Source organism: Myiozetetes cayanensis, unplaced genomic scaffold (assembly GCF_022539395.1).
Source record: "Myiozetetes cayanensis isolate MyiCay16 unplaced genomic scaffold, myiCay2020 scf5-8, whole genome shotgun sequence".
Classification (NCBI taxonomy): Eukaryota; Metazoa; Chordata; class Aves; order Passeriformes; family Tyrannidae; genus Myiozetetes; species Myiozetetes cayanensis.
In genome coordinates, this window is record NW_026087742.1 from 108,669,417 (window position 1) to 108,685,141 (window position 15,725).

General features: G+C 40.5%; 1 protein-coding gene across 4 annotated transcripts in view; it reads right to left on the bottom strand.

Moving 5' to 3' along the window:
• Positions 1-3,525: 3,525 nt before the first annotated feature.
• Positions 3,526-15,725, bottom strand: part of SRPX (sushi repeat containing protein X-linked) — a 45,779-nt gene continuing 33,579 nt past the window's right edge. For all 4 annotated transcript variants that reach the window (XM_050332051.1, XM_050332049.1, XM_050332050.1 and 1 more), the window contains 6 exons: positions 11,119-11,245; positions 9,725-9,846; positions 8,876-9,055; positions 8,297-8,430; positions 6,783-6,904; positions 3,526-4,549 (listed from right to left, as the gene is read on the bottom strand). In XM_050332051.1, coding sequence (XP_050188008.1) covers positions 4,369-4,549; positions 6,783-6,904; positions 8,297-8,430; positions 8,876-9,055; positions 9,725-9,846; positions 11,119-11,245 — 866 coding nt within the window. In that variant the 3' untranslated portion in view covers positions 3,526-4,368. The remainder of the gene's footprint in view (positions 4,550-6,782; positions 6,905-8,296; positions 8,431-8,875; positions 9,056-9,724; positions 9,847-11,118; positions 11,246-15,725) is intronic.

A 15,725-nucleotide genomic window follows, 5' to 3' on the forward strand; every position in this document is an offset into this window, starting at 1 on the left:
TGATGCAGTCTGACTCACGCTCTTATGTAAGTACTGAGCTGTAATGAAGCTGCAGGTTGTAGTCATTTAGTGCAGAGCTGTTAAGGGTCATTGGTATTTTCATTAAAACACAACACTTTCTGTCCCAGAGGGAAGAGGTTGGAACTTTGAGAACAGGGACGTGCAATTCCAAATTTTGTCTCTCCTCTGCAGCTGTAGAGGAGATGTGTGACAGCAGGGGTTGTTCTAATCTAATTAGGTGGATTATTGGGTAGAATCTGGGGGAAATCAGGCCATTTACAAGATTGCTTTGTGCTGAGAAATTGTTGCCTCCCACAATTTATCTCAGTAATTTTGTTTGTGAAAGATGCTGCGTGTCAGAAACAAGGAATTCTTTTCTGATCTAAAGTAATTGAAGTCTTTTGGTTCATATTCAAAACTGAAAAGTACCTCTAGATGTAGAAACCTCCAGCCCGTGACTGTGTCAACACACTGTGATGTGTCACATCTCCTGAAATGAACAGCCTGGAGGTGGGAATGGAAAGGATAGGACTTATGGCAGGTCTAATATTCATATTTTAAACCAGATTTGCATTTTGACAGCAATGATAGGATTAGAGCTATGGCAAAAAGAGGCATGTTTGTAGTACAAGAGAGACTCCAGACAGTAAAACTTTGAGGGAGAAGAGTTTTCTGCTAAACCTTTAATTAAAAAAGTGTACTGGTGTAGATACTGTACCTTGTTTACACAGTGCTATTTTTTCTGGGATTGAAAGGCTACAGGATGAATTATTGGAATATTTTGAATATATAATTGCTGGGCTAAAGCCAGAAATACTAAGCCCTTTATTCGAACACTCCTTTCCCAAAAGGCCATTCTACCACATCCTTGTGTACATCCAGGCTGATTTGACTCCAAAATAGAGATGGCACATGGTGTTTTTCACTGTTCCCATAAAACTGTACAACAGAAAATGCCAGAAACCTTGTATTACTAATTGAGAACAGCTTTTCTTAATCATAGGACTTTAATAGATGTTCTGTGCAGAACTATAACCAGTAATCCAATCACTCATGCACTCTCCTCCACTTAACTCAATTTCCCGTGAGAGCCTAGTGATTGCAGTCGCTTTCCTGATTGTAGCAATTTTAAAGCCCCGCTCCTGTTCACCCAGTCGTGAAAGATGACTGGATGCACTGACTTTGTACCTAAATCAAAATGGAGCAGCAGCAGATTGGAATTGCAGCAATACAGGAATAAAACAGACCCTTTTGAGAATTTTTTTAAATACATTTTAAATCAGTGGAAATCAGTTGCTCTGTTTTTTCAATGAGAAAAGTGAAGGGAAAAAAAGGCTCCAAACCTGTCCACCTGTGATTCATGCTACAATTACATGCAGGCCAAAGAACCTGAGCCAGAGAACTGGGGCCCCAGCAGTCTGTGTATGGATGTGTCCTTGGGCTTTGTTCTACATTCCTGGAATCACAGAATCACAGAAGGGATGGAAGGGAGCTTGAAAATCATCTAGTTCCAACCCACTTGCTGTGGGCAGGGAACCTTTCCCTAGACCAATCTGGGCTTGAACACCTCCAGGTTCTGGTGCCTCACCACCCTCATAGTGAAGAATTTCTTCCCAACATCTAATCTAAACCTGCCCTCCATCAGCTTAAGGCCATTCCCCCTTGTTCTATCACTACATGCTATTGTGAAATGTCCCTCTCCAGCTCTCTTGTGGCTCCCCTTTAGTCTGCTATGGGGTGTCCTTGGAGCCTTCTCCAGGCTGAACAGCCCCAACTCACTCAGCCTGCCTTCCTAGGAGAGATGCTCCAGCCCTTGGATCAACTTAGTGCCTCTTCTCTGGGCTTGTTTCGACAGGTGGGTGTCCTTGAGGTGACTGGCCCTGTCTAATTTTCTTAACCACTGCTAGGCAGCAGAGGAATGGCAACTGAGGTACAGCTGTGTCCACCATCACACTGGCTCTTATACTCCTTGCTCCTTTTTAGTGGGTTCAGGACTTTATTTTTGGCTTGGTCAGGTCTGGATGAGAAATGTTATTTCTCTGATTTTTTTCATCACCAGTCCTGTCCTTGCAGCCTGTTCCTAACAGCAACACTTGTAAAGCTCAGCCAGGGCTGCCTTGGCCCCCAGTTTCCCATCCTTGCAAACCTGGCACCACCACCTGCAAAGTTCAGGGTGTATCCTGATCTTCCTGGCCTTTGGCATCAGCATTGCAGGCAGCCCCCACCAGGTCATACTCTTCATACTCAACAATTTCCTAACACTGGAAAGCAGACCATCCTGTTCATAAGACATGGCATACCACTGCCCTCCTTGGTGCTGTCATGCCTCAGCCCACAAATTAGCTTTTGCTATCTAGTGCTATGGCTGACTTCCCTCTCTTCACAGTCTGCTCCTGCAAGTGAATTAATGAGGGACTCTTTCTTTTAAAAAGTTTGTGTGGTTTTTTTGTTTGTTTTTGCTTTTTGGGTTTTTTTTTGTGTGGTTTTGGTTTGGTTGGTTGGTTTGGTTTTGGGGGTTTTTGGTTTTGTTTTTGTTTTGGAAGTGGTGTTTTTTTGTAATTTCAGAGAGTGTGAGAGACTGAATTCTGGTAAGGATTGCTTTTAAGATGATGGTACAAGCTGTTCTTCTGCTGACACCAGAGTGTAAAATTTAAAAATCTACCCTATGGTCAAAGTCAAACAAGCATTTGGCTGAAAAAAACCAGGACTGTGCCTTTGATGGGCAGGAATGAACAGCACAGACATTGGAGTGTTGCTTCTCAGAAGTACCAAATTATGCATCATATCCTGTAAACAGGCATCCAAAGCTGTAATTCGCAATCTTCACTCCTTTGTTTGTATTTTCATGCATGATGTATATTCTTTGCAGTGGATTGGCAAGACTATGGGCTATAATAAAACAACAGAAATCTTTTCCTTTTTTGATTGCCTCCTAATACTTCTTATTAAACATGGAACCATTTTTTGTTAATTTGTAAGTGACTACTTGCAAACAAGTATTTTCACAGCTCTGGAAGTGACAAATCCTTGATGAAGTTTCCCTGGGGGTAATGTTTCCTTGCCATCAGATAAACAATCTGGTCTGTCTCCAAGGTGAAGAGAGGAAAGAGATCTGCTACTCCAGGAGGGTTGGACATTAAAAGCCAGAAGCAGAAACATACCTGGTAGGACCATGTGTTTCTATCAAGCATTGCAGTATGTGGCCTTTAGTAATTAATGCCCATCCTCTACACTGCTCACTGTTCCTTTATCATATTCCCTGTGGCAATGACTTCCACATTGCTGCTATTATCTATTTTCTCCTTGCTGCTGCTGAAAACAGATGTTTGTGTTGCCTTTGGCTTTTGCTTTGTGTCTGTGATTGGCTATACTTTTAATGGAGCTGAAAGATCCCACTAGGTTGCTTGTACACTTTCAGTGTGAGTCTAATGTCTGTTGTAATGGTCTGCAGAGAGGTATTTTGATCCAACTTCTGAATCAATCAACCACCTTTAATCTCCAAGAGGAATTTCAGAAAACTATCTGTTTGCAAAACAATATTTTATTTATAAAAAGAATTATAAACAGTAAGAAAGAAACCCCAATTTTACACTGAATGAAAAATCCCAAATAAACTCCCAGAAATGTGCCTCAGTTCTTTGAGCTCTGTACAAGAAATTCCATTAGATAGCAAACCTACGTACACTTTCATCCAGCTCTGGGGTCCCCAGCACGAGGACATCAATCTGTTGGAGCAAGTCCAGAGGGGGACACAAAGATGGTTAGAGGAATGGAGCAGCTCTCCTATGAGGAAAGGCTGAGAGAATTAGGGTTGTTCAGCATGGAAAAGAGAAGGCTTCAGGGTGACCTAACTGTGGCCTTCCAGTACCTGAAGGAAGGACTTTTTACAAGAGTATGCAGTGACAGGACAAGGGGGAATGGCTTCAGACTGAAAGAGAATGGGTTCAAATTAAACATTAGGGGAAAATTCTTTGCTGTGAGGATGGTCAGGCACTGAAACAGGTTGTCCAGAGAAGTTGTGGATGCCCCACCCCTGGAGGTGTTCAAGGCCAGGCTGGATGGAGCTCTGAGCAACCTGGTCTAGTGGAAGGTGTCCCTACCCATGGCAGGAGGGTTGGAACTGGATTATCTTTAAGGTCCCTTCCAACCCAGGCCATTCTGTGATTCTATGATTTAAAGATGACTGGAAGTACAAAAAAGCATCTTGCATACTTCTATGCAGAGCAGCTACACGGCTGGACAGACTTACCGATACACACAAAACATCACATCAGTGATTAATAAAGCCATGCTTTGTGTAGCACCAAGGAGAGAACTGTGTGAATTAAAGAAAAGTTCACTGACAATTGTGAGCCCTGAAATCCTGAATTAGGGACATGATTGACCAATTTCTGCTTGCAGTTTCATCTCATCTTTTCTCAAGGGAAATTTGTCAATAAGGGCAAAGAGCTCAGCTGGTGTTGCTGGGAAAGGATAACGTTCCTTGTCCATTCCGTGCTTGTCCATCACCACAATGTTGAAATTGTAATGGGGGATCCTCAGCAGCAGCCTGAAAAGTAAGAAACTTTTGTTAAAACCTGTCACCTACTGCCTGGGCACTTCCAACTAACAAAGGGCAGAACAGCCTCTTGATTCTGAGCAAAGGAAGGTGGGGATGGTCAGAGGGGGTTGCACAGAGGCTGCTCTGTTACAGCATCAAGAACAAGGAGTCAGATAAAGAGTAGGTGCCTGCATGTGCTGCAGGCTATACTTCTGCATTAGGAATGGGTCAAGGTAACTGCACCCAGCTCTGTTTTCTTCTCAGACCTCTGACTAAGTATAGCACATGCCATTACCTATTGCTATCACAAGAGTGAAAAAAGGTAAGGCAAAAAAGCAGTACATGTATTGCCCGAAGAAAACCATTGTGATGAAGCTAGAGTTATAAATGGATTATTCCCTTTCTTGGCTTCCACATGGTATTAAATCACAATAAGAAAACACAGGACAAAATTATTGGAGTCTGCTTTCATTTTTACCTGATAAAAACAAACATGTACTTGGTGGTGACTCCAATTTAGGAGAACAAAAGCCACTTGCTAATCATGGAGGAGTCCTTTTCTTCCACAGTGGTAAAAGGGGTCATTTAAGCTCCTCTGAAGGTGAAGGAGCAACAAAAGCTTATCTGTGCTGCTCTTTCCATCTTTAGTTTGAAAGGATAATGAACTGGATGATCCTCAGACATGCTGTCAGTCACCATTATTAGTGTGGGTAAAAAATTCAGCCAGCCATGAGAGAAGATGGTGTGAGGACAGAAAAGTTGCCATGAAGAAGAGGATCTGAGGGGGGGGGGGCTGTTGGAGAAGTGTGAAGCCTCAAAATTGACCTTCCTCAGCCTTCTAAAAAGTTTGAGCTCTCTAGGCATAGTCTGGTTGCAATTAGGGAGCTTGGCCATTAAATTCAAGCTAAAATAAAGATTAGAGCTAAGCAATGGTAATAGAGAACTACATTCATTTTGTGCCTCATATCACCTAAGGAAAATGCTTACCTTCTAGAAATTCAAATGCTAAACTTGTGAGCTTTACAAAATTTTAACTAGGGTACCTGTGCTCATTAGCTTACTGAAATGCCAATTCTGATCAACATCATTATTCAAGATGTTTCTTTAAGAGTGCATTTTATATTGATTTAAGTGCTTTCTAGAACGGGAAAGCTGTAATTCACATACTAAGCAACAACTGAGAAAAAAAAGAATCAATGGAAAACTAACTTTCACTGAGTGCAGGGCAGGTCACACCATACCAATTTCTGAAACGTAGCTTCATTAAAGGTTGCAGGGGAGCAGGGATGAAGTGTTAAGAGAGCTTATTATTTTTTACAGAGCCACAAGATATCCAGTACTTTTGTTCAAAAAAATAAAAGAAAGGTTCTTTGTGCTCTCTTTTTCTTTTTATAGAGAATATTTTTTTAAAAAAGAAAACAAAACCTTCTCTGATGTGTCAGCAAGTTGCACTGTCTCCAGTTAAAACTCACTCCCTTTCATCAGGCATATCACAGAATATGTTGCCTAGATGTTTGGTTTTTTTCCAAATAACTACTACTTTTCCTGCCAATGAGTGTTTCACTTTTGGCTTTTGCTGTCTTCCTGTCCCATGGAAATGCTGGCACTTGAAGTCTCCCTTTCACTTGAAAACCAATTCTCTGCCAGTCTAAACCCAAGTCAAAACAGTTTAGGCACCTCGGTAAAACTGCTGATGCTGCAGTTGGGCTGAGGAGGCTGAGATATCTCCTCTTTGAAATACTGCCTGTATTATTCCTACATGTGGGACTTCAAAGAGCCACCCCTGCTTCCCCTTCAGGCCTGGCCACAACCACCAGTGTCCGTAGGATTACTGCTGGTGCAGAGAGGATGGGCTGTTGCTGCCATTTGGGGCTGCCCCTGGCAAAGGGACTGTGGCCTGTCCTGTTTGCATCAGACCAACTGCAGCACAAATACAGACTTGGAGTGGTTTTGGTGGCAGCATCCAAAAATATAGACCTATCACGTAACTATGGGGATATTAAATTTATAATAAATTAAATAAATATTAAGTTTATGATTGTATTTTTATTTGCCTGTGACTTTGCAGTAGCTATCATGCAGAGAGCAAACTAATCCTAAAGCATTCTCATCAACATCTACCTTATAGTGTCTAATTATGTACATTAGAGTAGAACACTTAGAGATTAAGATGCAGGGAATCAGAAGCAATGCATTTTGTATGATGAGGTGCAAACACAGCAGTGGTGAGAGGTTCCTTTACCTGAGTTGCAGGGCAAGAGATGGAGGCAGCAGCTTTACACCTATTCTTCCTATCTGAGCTGGGAACACACCAACCAGTTCAACCACAGTAACGTGTCGGAGGTCTAACCCACACTGTGCTGGCTGGAAGGGTTAAAACAAGAAACAGGTGTGTTAGTTACCAGTGAGAGAACAGGGGGATGTCTGGAGTGTGCAGCAAGTGTTCACAGAGTCCCATCTTCTGTTAGTGAGATGTTTCAAACTGAAACGAGAGCATAATTTGAAAACTCTGTAATTTTCATGGCTGAAAAACTAGAGCTTTATGACTGCAGGCAGTGTTCAATGACAGCTTCTTAGCTACTCTAAAAAAACCCAACACATAGGGACTACCTAGGAGAAATATAAACTTGCCTTTGTAGTGAAAAGATGCCAGGGTATTAAGCACTGCAATTTAATTTGGCAATAAAAGCAAGATATGTGCAATAGAAGCTGACTACAGAAAGTATTCTTTCATGCCAACTTATTTACCAATGTCAAACAGTGGAAAATGTACTATAGCCATTAAATTTAGTATCTTAAAATATTTCAGTGTGATAAATATACTGCATTTTCTTGCAAGTTTATCTAATGGGGAAAAAAGAGGTTTTTTTCCTTAAGTACAACTGTAACTTAAGCAAGCAGTTAAAAACTTTTTAACTGCAAGCAGTTAAAAACATAATCCTGTTATAAAAAAACGTAAAACATCTAAAAAACATATCCCAGTGACTATTTATACTGAATTTTGTTACAGTTGTGAGGAAAAAAAAAAAACAAAACAAACAAGATAAAAGCCCTTGTTACTGTGAAAGAATAAAGGATGGGTTCCTTTCCTCCTTTTCCCTGAGGGACAAAGATACATTTTGGAGATCCATCCCTAAGTTTAGCAAAAAGCCAACAACTGCATCACAATTACAACACATAAGAAGGACAGTTACAATAAATTTTAATTTTTTTTTTTTTTAACAAAATACCCCAGTGTTATCTCCAGCACTCTGGACAATTTCTGTGCTGAGTCTCTAATCCTTTGTTTGCTGGTGCACTTGTTATTTCTGAAGCTACTCACATTTCCTCATATTGTAGTTACAAATTCTATAAGCCCAGTTTGCATGAGCTGCATCCACTGAAGGGCTGGAGGGTTGGGGTTTTTTTCCAACTTCTTTAGCAGCTGAGTGAGGAAATTATTATTATTGAGTGCGAGTTAATATTAAATTAATTTGTGGATGATGGGAGGGCCAGAACTGCCTGGGATTCAGTGACTGATCAGTCAGAAGCAGCACAATCCAGACTGGAGTGGAGTTAGAGACTGTGGAGATGTTTCAACTCAATGGCCTGTGAAAACAATTAATTCCAAACCACAGCTGTTTCAGCCAGGCCCTCCACTGGCTGGAATATAACAGCTGAAGTTTGTGGATTTATATCAAACAGTGGAGCTTGTCCTCTTGGGTCTTTCCTTAAAGAAAAAAAATAGTTGCCCACCCCCCCTTAAATGTGCTTTACCTGCAGCATTCCCAGCTGCATCCTGTAGAAGAAGTTGGCTGCAGTAGGAGTTGAAATAATTAGCAGTCTCCGCTTCTCATAAAACTGATCCAGAAGCGCAGCTGCAGTCCTCACATTCACATTAATATTCATGGCTAGAATTAAAATGAAAACAAAAGTTATAGAGCATACTGGAAACAGATCTATTTCTACAAGCACCGTTAGACAGCAGAAACACGAGAACAGGAAACAGTAATAGAGAAGATAAGGGTGAAATACTGGCCTCATCAAAGCCAACAGTTTTATTGTAATTTGTTCTCGCTGATGGATTGGCTCCAGAATGCGACATTTTGTAGAGAGCTTTGAGCTAAATCAAACTGTCAGTTGTGAGGTACCATCATCACCGCAGGAAAGAGCAGCTGAAGGTGGCAAAGCCTTCAGCTCTAAGTGCAAATTGGCAGAGGAGACAAAGATGTTAAGTTTCCTACCTCTGGGATGCTGAAGCTGTATTCCACCCCACACCCACTTCCCAAATTCTCACTGCCCTGAGAACCATTGCTCTGTCAGTCCCTCTGGTATAGTGGTGAAATACTCACTTACGTGCACAGGTTGGCTCCACTCCTGACCACCCCAAATTGTACTGGCACACTCTGGCTGGGCTTCCTTGCAGCTCGTAGCCACCAATGCAGGAGAACTCGCATGTAGCACCATAGTTATTTCCATCGCCTGAACACTTGATGTAGCCATTGTCTGGGGCATTTAATTTCACACAGCGCCTGACTTCAAGTAAGAGAAAACAAACAAGCAAAAAAAGACAAGGCATGAATCACCATTTGCTATGGTGCCAGTGAAACACCAGTACTGAGGACATATTTCTATTTGTTTTCTGCCTTATTAGGGTAATGTATTTAAAAACCCCAACCAAACAAAACAAACCCTCACCCTGATTTTTATGTAAACTAAAATGAAGCAGATATACAGGTGTATGCATGTGATTGTGGCACCATGATGACAAAAGGTCATGGAGCATGAAGAGCTGAAGCCAAATCCTACAGGTTTCATTTCTATATATTCAAATCCAGATTTGAAGATCTGGACTTGTGAAAGGGCATCCATGCTTGACAGATGTGACTCACAGTTGAAAAAACTCCTTTACATCTTTGTTTCAGCAGCTCACAAGCTGAGTATCAGCATGCAGGAAGGAAGGGGTAGGGAGCAGGAGGTAGGAGTGATCAATGAAACTCTTCCTTCACGTGCAGAAACTCTGCACCCCGCTGCAGACCTGGCCCCCAGGGTCTTGAGCAAGACTGTTCTCCCTTTCAGCATCAACACAGAGTTTATATATGCATAAATATGCAGATAAATACAGAAATGAGGACATTTTCAAATTGCCTGCTAAACCAGATGCAAGTCAGTGACTCTGTTTATAGGGTAAAACAACATTCTTACCTCTGACTTTAACAAGAAATTTGCAGGTGCCTTTGTTTTCGGCTCTGTCATAGACAGTGTATTGGATTTTGTGGTCGCCTTCTGGAAAATGTGACCCTGGTGGCAGGCCTTTCAAAATAACACTGAAACAGGAGATAATACAGGACATAAATTTATCAGAATTTTCCTACAGACAATACTCTCAGGCACATGGTGCAGCTACTGGGGATAGTCCCATGTAATGGAAGAGCTTATGTGCTCATGGAACTGCAGGACCCTGGGCGTTTAAGGAAAGCACTGCATACTCTAAAAAACATCACAGTTTAGCAAGATTTTATTAAAACAGAGATGTGGTTTATGGAAAAGCTTCCACTGAATCAAGACTTTACCTCTTCTGAGCTGACAACTGTTACTTGTATAACAAAGCCTACATGGGACATTTCTCACTGTTTTTTTCTATCAGGCAAAAAGAGTTTGGAATTTCTTTATTCTGTCATTTTCAAAATTTTTGTTTTGTCAGGTGTAATTTTTTTAATGCTGTTAATCGTCTTAGAATTATTAGATCAGACCTTTACAGCAATATTGTTTTTAACTAGGCAATGAATTTTTCTTTCTAATATTATTAATTTAGAGCAATAAAAGGGCAATATCATTGTGTCTTTCAACACCTTTTTTCTATTTTTATGAAGTGTAAATATCTTTACACTTACAAGTTTGAGCTTTTAAGCTTAATCAACCCCTTATTACACCACTGAAAGGTGTAACTTGCTTACTGAAAGAAGTGGATTTTCTATACTCTTACCATTACAATAATCTCAAGAAATTGACATAAATCCTACATAATAAAAATGGGAAAATCAGAGGCAGTAGCAAATACACCTTGCTCTCTGGAAAATGTGACTGGGAATCCATAAAAATTGATAAAGAACTTTTGAAGTGTTAAGTTTAAAGTTACTGAAGTTTCAAACAAATAATGTTACTTTAAAAGCAACTGCAGAATCCTGGAACATCAGTAGCCAGCACTAGTTCAGCAAGAAGGATAAAGATGATTTTTTTGTGCCACAATTTACCTTGCTTATTTTTAAGACAGTCAAACTTGCCTCTGCTGCTACCTTCAGTGCACTACTCTCTTTTCATTGTGTACAAGTAACTTGTTGTAAGAAAACTTGTTGACCATGAGATCTGCAAAGGAGCTCCAGAAAATTTCACAGGTCAAAATGCTGTTGTTTATTACATCAGCTCTAAAATATCCACAACAATCCGCTATTTAGTTCCCGAACAATTCACCTCCAAGTTGTCAAAATAAGCATCTTGGATGAATCACAGGGAAAGAGCACTCAGCCACCCTCATCAGCTGAATTTCTAACCAAGGAATAAGGAGGAGAAAATGCAAACATCTACAGATTTGCACCTACTCTGTCAGAATCCCATCAGCAGTGTCCCGTCCCTCCGGGGTGTCCCAGAACACTCTGGCTGTCAGCTTGTTGGGCTCTGCGGTTTTCTCCTTCACACTTGGGCACTGGATTCTTGGAGGTTCAGTGTCTGTTGAAATAAATGTCACAGAAATGGGCACTGGTGCACCTGTTGGAGCTATGCCTTTTCTTCACAGCTCCTTCCCTGCTGTCAGTGTAACCCAGGCCAAGGTGTGTAAAGCCTGCACTTCTCACCTTTTTGTATGAACAGTAAGAGCTGACAACGATCAGTCCTTTGCAATGCAAAAAAACACCAAAACCAAACAAACAAACAACTAAAACAAGTTATTGCAAATTTCTTTCTTTAGTTATGGTACATAGGATATATAGTACCATATATGGTTTCTTTACATCAGATTAAAGGTAACGTCAGCAAATGGACACCTCTGAACTTCAAGGAGGGATGTCGAAGATTGTATCCAAGGAGCTTCTGTTCTGTTTATCTGCATTCTTCTCTTTGTTTGTCTGTGAGGTAGGTATTGTGATTAAGGGCATTTTTGAAGCACACTGAACATCCATTTCTCTCTGCACGATAATTTTTCACGTTACTCTCAACATACTGCTTATTTTTACTGCAGTAATGGCAAAACAAGAAACAACAGAAGACTGGCACAATTGTCATTTTGCAGAAAATTAATGCTGCATTTGATTTTTTCCTACTAACTTTTATAATAATGCCTTACAGGTATTTTAAAAAAAAAAAGTAGGTACGTTTTGAAAGACTGTTTGACTGCTACCCTAACACTGTGACTACTATTCAAAAGCAAAGGAACAGTGGTAATGTCAGAAGACCCTGATGGAGGATAAAGGTGATGCACAGCTGCTTGTCTTCAGCTGCATTCACTGCCAGTCCTGACACCTTGTTCCTCATATTCCTTATTCACTCCCTTACTTTTAAGGGACCCTCCCATCATGTGTGAAAATCTGCTGACACTGCAGCCTGGGAGAGCTCTGCCCTCCTCTACAAAGCTGCATTGCTGAATTAGGGCAAGAAATAACCCGGCCTCAACCAAGGCTGCTTCTGGTTCTGATTAGTTCACTGTGTTGACCACTCACCACTGTGGACAGTATAAATCAAATAAATGTGATGCTGGAATAAAAGCTAGAGCAGCATTTAAGGGCCCAATGTTTCAAACTCTTAATTAATCAGAAAGCTCAGTAAGCTATTTAATGCAGAGAAGACTGGTTGGTATGAACTAGCTTGGACTTCCATACCATAAGGGCAAACAATAAGGTTGCTGTGGGAACCAACTCACCAAGAAGCCAAGGGCCAGGCAGACTCTTTAGCTGGACTTAAACTTTCTGGAAAGGATATTTGTTTTGGTCATTTAAGCTGCCTGTTAGCATTCAACAGGCACTAAATAAACCCAACCAGAAGAATTCTGCTTTGAAACAGATCAAGAGAAAGCAGCTGTCCACCAAAGAGGCTTTTTAACTGCAGTCTCTACTGGGATATGTAAAATACCAAAGAGTGCTCCGTGTTTTTTTTTTCATTCCCTTGTACAAAGTTATGGCCAATTTACAGCACATTAAGCACTTTGGCCACAACCTGACCCCGAAGGAAGACAGGTCTGAAAAAACCCCAGGCCGTTTTAATGCAGAGAAGGTGACCAGAGACCATCCAGGCAGTGCACAAGTGACAAAACTGAAACACAGCTACCCCAAGAAAACCTTCAGCAGAATGTATGATGTGAGCAAGGTGCCCACCTGCAGGTCAGAAAACTAAACTGGTTCCAAAACAAACCCCAACAGAGGAACCCATAAGGTTGCTGACTGCTGTGGGGGTTTTATCAGAGGGAAAAATTGTCCTGTAAGAGCTGGAGTGTCAGACCCTCATTTAATAAGTATTCCTGGGCAGAGCTGGAGCCAGGACACGCTGCAAAGGTCTCTTACTCGGTACAAGTCTTAGCTTTTACTGCAATGTCAGTGCTGAAACACCAATGAACAGCAAAGCGGATTTATTTAAGCTGTTTAGCAGGGCTATGTATTAAATGTCAGAATCTCGCCTGCAAGGTTTAAATCATGGACATGGAGATTGAGTTTTCATTAAAAACGTGGCACTGTTCAGCCACAGTCCTGCAAGCTGTCATTTTTCTTGGCTATCTGGCAGCAGCAACTGGTACTCTGGCTCCATGTGGGGAAATGGCATTGCAGACATGGCATCAGGAGTTCAGCAGTGGAATACTCAATTTTAAATCAGCCTTTTGAACCTTGTGGAGGAAAATGCAAAGTTTTCAAATAGGTTTTAGATTTTGGTTGGATTTTTTTTGTTTGTTTTGTTTTTTGTTTGTTTGCTTGTTTCGTTTTAGGTTTTTTGCTGGTTTTTGTTGTTGTTGTTTTGTTTTGGGGTTTTGGTTTTGTTTGGTTGGTTTTTTAAACATACTAACATATTAACAATTTCAACAAAATTTAAAGAGCTTGTTAGCGTTCTTTCTCACAGTTTGTTAAAGGTTTACATTTATTTGCTTGTGAATCTGGGATGGCAATAGGAAAGAAACAGAGGGATGGTTCTGAATGCCCACTTCTTGCTTACTCAATAGTCTGTATGGGATGGGTAAACTGTCTGTTGTTCCATGAATATGCTGTTATTGCTGATGACACAAAAAATGGCTGGAAGTTAGTTCAAAACATTAGTCTCTGTCAAAAGCATAAAGCGGTGAAATCATAAAAATGGGAACGAAAAACATTGTCCTGCTCTCCCCACCCACCCGCACAAGGAATTGATTTGTATTTCAAAACATCCATTATCAAGGCCTGTGTGATCACTGACTCAGAGTGCAAAGCTTGTTTCAGATGGAAGCTGTTAGTAACTACCTATCAATACAGCCTTAGGATGTGAGAAGAGGATGACTTAGCTTGGTGACACACAATCTCTGTACACAATCAGCAGGAAAAGGAAACCCTTCTAGAAGAAAAGACATTGACGTTTTTCTATCTTCTAGAGGAAAATATGTATTTCAGTATATGTTACAGTGCATTAGGGTTATAATGGAAGTATTAATCAAGTTACCATTTTCAGCTAACTGATAACCAAAAGCAGCTGTACATTGATTTTTTTGATCAAAGTTATTTCAACAACATGAAGGAAGGACAGTAGACAGTCAGTCTGCTTTGTTAGGCCTGAATACTCACCATCTGCAAGGACTTCTGTGACAGCTAAAACTGACCTAATTTTCTGTAATTCAAAAAATATGTCTTTTCCCCCCTTTCAATGAATATCTGTTTTATCACTGAAAGGCCTTATGTCTTTCCTACACAGATCTTCAGTAATCCATTGTGAAGTCCACATAATTTTGTGCAGAAATGGTAAGCAGGGCAGTAAAAAAGGGTAGAGAAAAGCCCTGTGTTTCCAAAAGCATTTGAAGTGCAGGTCTGAAGTAATTTTTGACATACATAATGCCAAAAGCTGTGGAATTATGTTTAGTCACTTAAAATTTTCTATACTACCTATCAGGAGGTCAAAAGATAATCTTATTAAACAATCTGCTAACTGCATACCTCACTATTTGCATATAGGAACTGTGTGCAAAGGTTTGAAGGGGTTTTCTCCACCCTATATGGTATTACCAGAACTTAAATCATAGTATTACTTTTACTGGGTTACTTGGGACTTGCAATCACACCCTTTGCAACAGGTACCCTGCATTTTTGGAATAAAAAAAGAAATGTTAGTGCTGACATAGCCTCTTTTTCTTTTGCTTAAAACATACTTGCTTACTTTACTTTGCGAGACAGCATCCTTTTGTGATAAACAACCCACTGCTGCAAACAGATGATGTTCTGAAAGTGCCAGGAAATACAGAAGATAATATTTTACCATTTCGAAACTTAAAAGGGTTTGTTTTGCTTCCTCTGCCCACACTACTGAGAAGGACAAAGCTTGTTTTTGTGAATGAAAACAAGAGATACCACGAACAGTCTAGATCTAAGTATCTCATTTCTACATTTGTAGAACACCAAATAACAGGAAACCTGAACAAAATTTTATGAACATCAGGCCACAGTGGAGAGACTCCAAAACCATTTGCTAACCTAGACTGAGCCACAGGCATTCTGAGGAAAACCAAGTTATCTTACACAGAGAACACTGAGCACAAACGCTCTACCACCCCCAAGCTGAAATTACTGGTAGCCAATTCAGATGGCCAAAAAATAATTTCCTTTGTGGGTGGCTGCTGAAGCTTTTATCAGAGGCTTCCCAGAAAAAAGGGCAACCAGCAGCTGAGACTCCACTATCTGCTGAAATTTCATTAGTAGTCAGGAAAGTTAAATTTCAATATTTGTTTATCTCTCTTTTGATTTATGTGTATAGAAACACTTATTCCAGCTGAGGTTCCCAGGAGACCACTGACTACATAATGAAAATTGCTGGCATAAGTAACACGAACTAGGTTGAAATTTAAATTAGCTGCAACCATGCTGGTAACTACAATCCATTTATATTCCTTGGATATATTTGGAGACCATGATCCCAAGGAAGAAAAACAACAGGTCAGACAATGGGTTTTTTTGTCATTAAGCTGCAGAGAGCACGACAGAACTCCAGCACA